Consider the following 8,393-nt stretch of genomic DNA (forward strand, 5'->3'; position numbering starts at 1 on the left):
GCTATACTGCTCTCCAGGGCCACTTGTACTGCTTGGGTTTTTTGGGGGGCTGTCACCCCTGGAATGTTCTGTCCTCTGTTTTCCTTTGCAGTTTCAGTGTAGAAGAGAAGGTGTGGGGAGAACAGTTAAAGAAACCGTTGTTCTAAGATTTGACTGGAATTTTTTTGTTGAGTGTTTGTGAAACAACATTTTCGGCTCAAGTTAGTCTACTGTCATTACTGGTTTTATACATAATGAGGACTGTCCCCATCAAAAGTCAAAGTATACAAAAATACAGTCAAGGTTTCATAACACCAGGGATGTTGCATACAAACAATAAAAATACAGCAATGTTCTCCATGCAGATCTCAGAAAACTGAGCTCTCGAGCTGACAGCACTGATACTCCTTCAGTTCTGGGGTGCAAATCTTTCTGTTATGCCTATCACGATAAGGACATTTTCCTTCATAAAAACAAAACAATTTCTTGGATGCACAGGATTTTTTTTTCAAAAATAATATTCAAAACTGCTGAACTTTGAATACAATTTTGTAAATGCATTTCTAAATATGAAAAGTTGGGCAAAGTTGAAGGGAAAAAATAAAAAAAGAAAAAAAATTGGGTGATAAGAATGTGGGCTTACATTATGTCTTTGTCCCTGGTTAAAGGTACAGTTTAGTAAAATGCAGAAGCAAATACTGAGGGAAGAGGACAAAGTTAAAGATTCAATTCATATCCTGAAATTTGAAGAATAACAGCACCAGTCTCTACGTGATACCTTTTTTTCTTCTTGAATTTGATTCAAAAACATTAGGGTTTTTGTTAAATCTTTTGTATTTATTAGTGAATATCTACATTCAAAGAGACAGAGACTAGAAATGCTTGATGAAATTTTAAGTCTAGGATCTAATCCTAAATCATGTGCTGCACTCTTTAATTTTAATAATCTTAGGGAAAGAACCAATTAAGTTTTTTAAAAGGAAGGGCACATGAAAAACCTCCTGGCCCAGCTAACAGCTTTGTAGCCCAAGTATCTGTCAAATGCTGTTAAATACTGATACTAATTCAGGACATACCTGAACTGCTAATTGTTCAAAATTGTCCTGGTAAAATTCCATTATGTTGTTTCTGTGTTTTTCCCCTCTTCCCTAAGCACTGATTGCTGGCTGCTGTCAGAGCAGTGCTAGGTTGGACTTTTTGAACTAACGCTGCATGCTCTTAGGTTCTTCTGCTGGATAGATAAGTACTCCTTTCATTAAAGAAAATATAAAAAGACTGATTTTTATTTTTTTCACAGCTCTGTATATTTGACACTGCTACTATTAAGGGCAATAATTTTTTTGTCTATGTAAATATATAACAACAATAATAAATGTCTCTTTCCTAGGTGTGCCTTGCAATAGCTCATTATTCTCAGCCAACAGATCTTCAGCTTCTCTTTGCATTTGAGTATGTTGGGGAAATATATCATAATCCAGGTAAGGATGAAAGTACTTGGATTGTGCTTTTTTCCCTGTTTTGTAATATGTATTTTTAGTAAGACTTCTGTCCAGAAGCAGTAGCAAAAAGCATTTGAGGCTTTCTCCAAGGGTAACAAAATCAGCTTGTTCTGCACCCAGCCTCTTATGGTTATAAGTCATTCATTGGGATAGACATTAATGACCAAAATCCAAAGAAATGTCTTTCCTGTCTGAAACAAAGCCAAACTGTGGCAGCATGAATACTCCTATTTCTCAGTTCACGCTTCCATCCTCCTGATGTATGTCTCTGTTGGTACTCTGGTACCCAGTGAATGTCCCATCAGGCAGGCTTGCTCACCTGCCCTTCTTTTGGGAATAAGTTTCTCTTCTGGTGGTATTGCAGGAGGATTTGTGCAACTTGGGACTCCATACCTTCTTTCCTAGAGGCTTACTAGGCAGTTCTTACCACTCAAAACCTCCACCACCCCTGCTGAGCTGGAGCACACCCTCTCTGCTCAAGGCCAATCTCCAAGTGAACCTTGTCAGTTAGGTAAGCCTGCAAAGATGCCTTTGGAACTTGATTTCGAGCGTAATGCTGTGCGGTCACTGCCGAGTGTTCCCCAGCCCAGACACAGCTGAGAGCCAGCATTGTAGGGTGACAAGGCTCCCACAGAGTGTGCTGCTGCTGCAGAGCTGTGCTACTGAGATCTGAACTCAGCAGCTGCCACTAGAAACCACTCATCTGCCTGTTACAAAACATGAACCTTGTGGAATTACGAGATCAGGCCTTCAAATTTGCAAAACAATGCATGGTTTTCATCCATGGTTTTGCCTTTATGACTGCCCCGTGCATGCACAAGAATAAGTGTGCATGTGATTATTATGTTGCACACACAATTACACATGGAATTTCTTACCTCATAAAGCTTGGGCAATTATTAAGGTCCATGTATTTTCCTGTTACAAAGTACTAGGGAGGAAGCCAATTTGCAGATAAAATTGCAATAAAATGTTAGGCTGTCACAAAGTTGCCTTTACTCTCTCTTTAAAATACCATTTGCTATATGGAAAAATACCTAGTGGAAGAATTACATAAGGTGGGTAAAAATGTTTCTCTGGAGCAGCAGACCAGAATGGCAAAGGAGAGTTGTTCTGCCATGCTGCAGTTCCCAAGAGAATATGAAATTCTTTTGGGTTGTGTTGGGGTGTTCTTGTTGTTGTGAACCCTGGTGTTTGTCCCATAGATATCTGGCTTTGCTCTTGCAATTCCAGTGCTGTTTAATGTCTCTCTCTGCCTGCTACTCCCAGTAAAGTAAAAGGTGAAATGCTGTCTTTGTGCTTCCTGGGGAACCTAAAAAGCCTGCATTGTTCTGGTGTATGTGTACGTTGTTTTCTTCCCAGGCTATATTTTATAGTTATATATCCTGCCATTAAACAGAAAATTTAATTTTTTTTGTAATTATTGTATTTCTCTGTTTACCATCTTTGAAGAACTACTTCAGTCTGATTTTAGTCCTGTTTTCTTCTGAAAATCCTAAGTAGTCAAAGTGCCAGTACAAGAATGAAGTTGATAGATACAGAAAGCAGAAACCACACAGGCTATGGGATGTCAGCAGAGCTGTGACACTGTTCTGCTTCCTTTGGGCAGGCTCTTGCTGTGGCTGAGAGCTTTCATGGGGAAGGTAATAGGGCTGAATTTCAGTTTATTCCACTTCCATCTAAAAGTGTGCTTCAAGTGTCAAGAAACAAAATGTAATTTCTTTTTGACACAGCTGACTGTCCCCTTGGCATCTAAAGAATGACCAGCAAAGGAGATCCTTCTGTATAGTAACAGCCTGTCTAAGCTCCTGGTCCCTAAACACAAAATGATAGACAATCTTTTTGTGTAGACATAAATCTATATAGAAACCCCAGTATTTTAACATGGCCTTCCATTTCTTTTATTTGCTGTTAATACAGCAGTCATTTAAAGTTGCTGAAATTATATAAGTTTTATTTTGCTTTATTGACATAGTAGCTATTCATTAATAGCTATAGCCTATAAAGGGTTCATGTTTTAAAATGTTGCAGACTATGGCATATTGAAGAAGGAAAGCCTGTGACTGGAGATAACATTTCCTGAGTATTGGTACGCCTTGGCTTTTATCAAGCAGCACAGCAGGCCAATTTTATTTTGCTTTTCTAATGAAATTGTAGGGAAAAATACACTGACATCTTCATGTATCATCAAGCTGCCATTAAATCACTGCTTTCTTGTAATACAACAGTTGGTAATATAGATAATACCAGTCCTGTTGCCAATGGCTTATTTTTCTAATTAGGAAGGTGAAGAGTTTGATTTTTATTCATTGTTTTTAATGGGCATTGATGACTTTCCTTTTCCTAGCAAAGAAGGTGAATGGCATAGACCCAGGAGGTGGTGGCGGTGGCATCAGCAGTGCCAGCGGTCAGCAGACTCCTTTGTTTGAAACTTACTCGGACTGGGATAGAGAAATCAAAAGGACAGGTGCATCTGAGTGGAGAGTGTGCTCAGTCAATGAAGGTTATATGATCTCCACTTGGTAAGTGTCTCCTGGGACACCAGCAGGAGGGAACTGGGCTGTCTTGTCCCGTGTGCCCCACAGCCTCTGTTGCAGCCAACTGTGCACTGCACCTCTTAATTGTGCTGCTCTCTGTAGCTCCCCAGGAAAAAGATGCTGCAAGTCTTGTCCCTGAAGGAAATGTCATGTCCCTAAAGGAAATGTCTTGTCCCTAAAGGAAATGTCATGTTTTGGCATCCATGGCTTTGGTGCTTCTGTACTTCCATGTGGGACAGTGGCAGCCACGCCCAGGGGCTGCTCTGGGACAGTCTCACTGAGCTGGTGACACAGCACTGCAGCAAGAGGGAAGATGGTAAAAAACACAGGGAAAAGTAACCTTTTTTTATCATGTTTTTTTCCACAAGCCTTCCAGAATATTTTGTGGTTCCGTCTTCCTTAGCAGATCAAGACCTGAAGCTGTACTCCTACTCCTTCATTGGGAGGAGAATGCCTGTAAGTGTCCTCTTTGTTCTGGAGCTGCTCCTGGTCATTGCATAGTATTCAACTTTGGGCTCTGCATGCCAGTTAACATTGCATTAAGGAAAAAATTGTACAGAATAGCTCTAACCTGCACGATTTTGTTGGTTTTGTGTTTTTCCCCACATTAGTTATGGTCCTGGAATCACCCCAACGGGAGTGCCCTTGTGAGAATGGCCAACATTAAAGATGTGTTGCAGCAGAGAAGAATTGATCAGAGGTAAATGATTCATTGTGTCACTCTTCAGTCAGAGGGTTGGGATAACACCAGTGGTGGCTGTGACATGGCACTGGGTGGCAGTGGAGGTGACCCCGTGTGACACTGCAGTGTTGTAGTGTGGGAACTTTGGAGAGACTGGTCTCTGGATCTGGTTCTGGCACAATTTTTATTCAAGGCCATTCCAGTTTCAAATACTGAGTAACTTTACAGGTTTTAAGGTATGCTTATTTTTTAGGGGGCTAATCACTCAGATGACAGAATTTATTGATAAAATGATCAGATTTACTATAATACAGCTTACATTGGTGGAGATTTTCTTACCTCTTTCAGCAAGACAGTAAAAAAAAACCCTTCATTTGTGGCATTGTGAAATACAATTCAATAGACTTAGTATCATAATGCACAAATATGATAATATTTCTGTGAAATATTTGTCATATGCTGTCCTTAATGAAAGACTGAAGGCATTTAGTGCCTTGTGTAGGTCGTTTACAAGTGTAGTGGGTTTTGTTCTTTGGTTTAATTGGTACTATGACTTTTTGTGGTAGTGCAAACAACTGCATTGTGTGTTAGGCTGGAGCTCTGAGTTTTAATTAAAACACTGTCAGATATCCTGACTTCATAAACTTTAAATATGTTCTCTTCATTTAACATAGGTAAGTCTTACTAAACATGATGGAAAACTAAAAACTGAATAGAGTTATTTAACTGTTAGTCAGCATCAGATTTCATTTCTGAAATGTGATATTTTAATGATCCATTAAAACATTTCCATTTTTTATGTTCAGTAATTAGCAGAATTAGCAGAATGTTTGAGTCAGTAGCTTTATGACAGGAGCAATGTATCTCCTGAATATGAACCAGTAAACTATTTTTTAGAATGAGGTGCATGTTTTCTGTGGGTTTAATTGTTTGCAATTAGGCAGTGGCACGTTTATTGAAAGACTGTTTCTTTTCTCTCCAACAATAAACCTGCTGATTCTTCTCCTGCAGGATTTGTAATGCCATAACTCGAAGCCATCCCCTGAGAAGTGACGTTTACAAATCTGACCTGGACAAGTGTCTCCCCAACATCCAGGAAATCCAGGCTGCACACAACAAACTCAAACAGCTCTGTGTCAATGGTATGCTGGGCTTTCCTTCTTTTATGGGGTTGTTTTCCTGACATGCAGTGAATTCCAGTCAGCCTGGCTGACAGGGACTGTTACTGGAAGTTGTTCTGCAATGTAATTACTGTCCCTGTTGCAGACCCTTTTGATGACACTGAAGAGAAGTGGCTGTCCTCACTGGAAAACACTCGCTGGTTAGAGTACATCAGGTTGGTACCATTAAAATAATGATGTTCAGTGGAATGTGCAGAGCTCTCAGCATTGTTAATGAGCAGTGCATCATTTGAAGGATTCTTTGTTTTAATATAAGTTAGGTAAATACAGATAACCCAAATCTTTTTCTTGTGGAGTGTGAATTTCTGTTAACTGTTAAATCACTTTCTTTTCCTGTCCAGAGCCTTTCTTAAGCATTCTGCTGAGCTTGTCTATATGATGGAGTGTAAGCACGTTTCTGTAGTTCTACAAGGTAATACAACACAGAGCATGCTGTAATTATTTGCATTACTGTGATAATGTAGATAAACAGATGTAGATAAAATCAACTGTAATCTTTATACATAAACCCCATGGATTCTGAAGATCTCAGGCATTTGGGGAACTAGAAGCGAAAATAGTTTTGTTATGTATCTGAACTGCAGTATAGTCCTTAGCATCAAAGGAATATTTTGCTTTGAGTCTTTGTGGGTTTTGTTCTGATAATGATGATAGAATCAAAACCTTAGTGTGAACCTTTGTACTGTGTTAATTGGGCTAATAGTCCCTGTAGTAGCAATGTCAGTTTAATTCAGAGGTTCTACAGACAAAAGTATTTCACTCAGTGCCCACTCCTTGTGTCTGTGCAAACAGATATTTCAGAGGAAAGGACACTGAAAAACTTGCTCATATCTGTAATTCTGTAATATCTGTAGTTTTTACAAGACCTGTTCAGCTGGTATATCCCACTCTCCCCATGTAATGGCCTTCCAAAAATTGCTTCAAGGTGAAAAAATGTTGAAAATTTTAGCAGCATGAGCACTCTCCTCCTCAGCACACCTTGATTTAAGTACTTGGCAGTTGGGTGGGTATTTTGTTCTTGATGAGTGCACTGCTGTGCTGGGTACTGCAGGAACCCTTTGTATAGTATGAGTCTCAGTTTAAAAAAAAAAGTGTGATTTTCTTGTAGTTTGTTTTTTTTTTTTTAATTATGAGAACAATTAAAACAAATAAAAGTATATTTTAAAGGAAATTCTAATAAAAACATGAGACCTAGTTGCACCTTTTTGCTCTTTGAAATCTAATTCTGTACATGTTCATTTTCCTTATGTATTCTGTACTTTCTGTACGTTACTCACAGAGGAAGAGGGACGGGACCTGAGCTGTCTTGCTGCTTCTCTCATTCAAGTCATGCTGGATCCCTATTTTCGAACCATTGTTGGATTTCAAAGCCTAATACAGAAGGAATGGGTCATGGCAGGATATCAATTTTTAGATAGGTGTAACCACTTAAAGAGATCTGACAAAGAGGTAAAAATTAATTGTATTTGCATGTGATCACAGTATCTGCTTGATATCATCCTGAACATGTATTTGTACAGAAATCTAAAAGTAAAGATATGTTTTAAGTCTCATTATATAGTATCAGAGGAAGTAAGTATTTTTCCAGGGTAAAGATACATTTTCTTTACCCTCTGTAGCCCTGTGAGAATCAGTGAAATACCAGGTGCAATCCAATGGGTTTTCATGTTGCTTCAGGGTTACACATGAAAGCATCTCACTGCTACAAACACTAGCACAGTCACGTTTCAAATTCAAACCAAGGGAGGTGAGGAGTGGGGTTGGAGGAGGTGGTTTTGCTGTGTGTTTTACCAATCCCTGTTTCCATCCCTGTGCTGTTATCACTCAGCAGTGCTTTCAGAGCAGGCAGCTGCTGGAAAAGCCCCACAGCTGCATGAGCTGACATGGCTGCCAGGAGGTGGAAGGAGGGGAGTACAGGGCTCAGCTCCCAGCACTGCCAGCTCTTGTTTGGCCTCTTCATGGTAAAGGAGGGGCTGTTAACTGCAAGTGGAAGCAGGGAGGACCCAGGTTAGGAACCTTTTGCAGTGACAGTGCCCAGAGTCACAGAACAGGAACCATCCCCAGAGCATGGAACCCACAGATAAACCGAGGGCACTGAGCACCAAGCAGAGAAAATGCATGAAGGGATAAAGAAATGACATGCCAAGAGGGAAATAATGAAAAGCAGCTATTTTGGCCCTAGGAAAGGTTATACTGAAAAGTGAAAATGGGAAAGGGAAAATATTTCTAAAGCTTTACATAAATGATGGTTTATACTTTTGCAATTCATGGGCTGCTATGGAAAAGACATAGAAAATGTGGTGAGAAATTAGCACGGCTGAATCGTAAGCTCTACAGTCATTTCAAACAAGGAAGAAAATACATTCTAAAGCCAAGGCCAAGGGGCAGGGAAGGCTCATACAAGCACTAATTTGGAAATTATGAGGGACATACAGATGGCAGAAAGGATTTTTGCAGCTGCACAAATCCTTGTGTATGAGGGGAGCCCAGGAAAGTTTTTACACAGAAGGGAAAG

The 8,393-nt window shown here is 39.7% G+C and overlaps 1 protein-coding gene across 2 annotated transcripts in view; it reads left to right on the plus strand.

Moving 5' to 3' along the window:
• Positions 1-8,393, plus strand: part of MTMR10 (myotubularin related protein 10) — a 36,570-nt gene that overhangs the window by 22,087 nt on the left and 6,090 nt on the right. The window contains exons 2-10 of one of the 2 annotated variants that reach the window (XM_030954958.1): positions 1,367-1,457; positions 1,884-1,989; positions 3,826-4,000; positions 4,384-4,471; positions 4,627-4,715; positions 5,709-5,839; positions 5,964-6,033; positions 6,220-6,290; positions 7,158-7,327. In XM_030954958.1, coding sequence (XP_030810818.1) covers positions 1,431-1,457; positions 1,884-1,989; positions 3,826-4,000; positions 4,384-4,471; positions 4,627-4,715; positions 5,709-5,839; positions 5,964-6,033; positions 6,220-6,290; positions 7,158-7,327 — 927 coding nt within the window. In that variant the 5' untranslated portion in view covers positions 1,367-1,430. The remainder of the gene's footprint in view (positions 1-1,366; positions 1,458-1,883; positions 1,990-3,825; positions 4,001-4,383; positions 4,472-4,626; positions 4,716-5,708; positions 5,840-5,963; positions 6,034-6,219; positions 6,291-7,157; positions 7,328-8,393) is intronic. The other variant, XM_030954957.1, reaches the window with a different exon arrangement.

This window comes from Camarhynchus parvulus, chromosome 10 (assembly GCF_901933205.1).
Source record: "Camarhynchus parvulus chromosome 10, STF_HiC, whole genome shotgun sequence".
Lineage (NCBI taxonomy): Eukaryota > Metazoa > Chordata > Aves > Passeriformes > Thraupidae > Camarhynchus > Camarhynchus parvulus.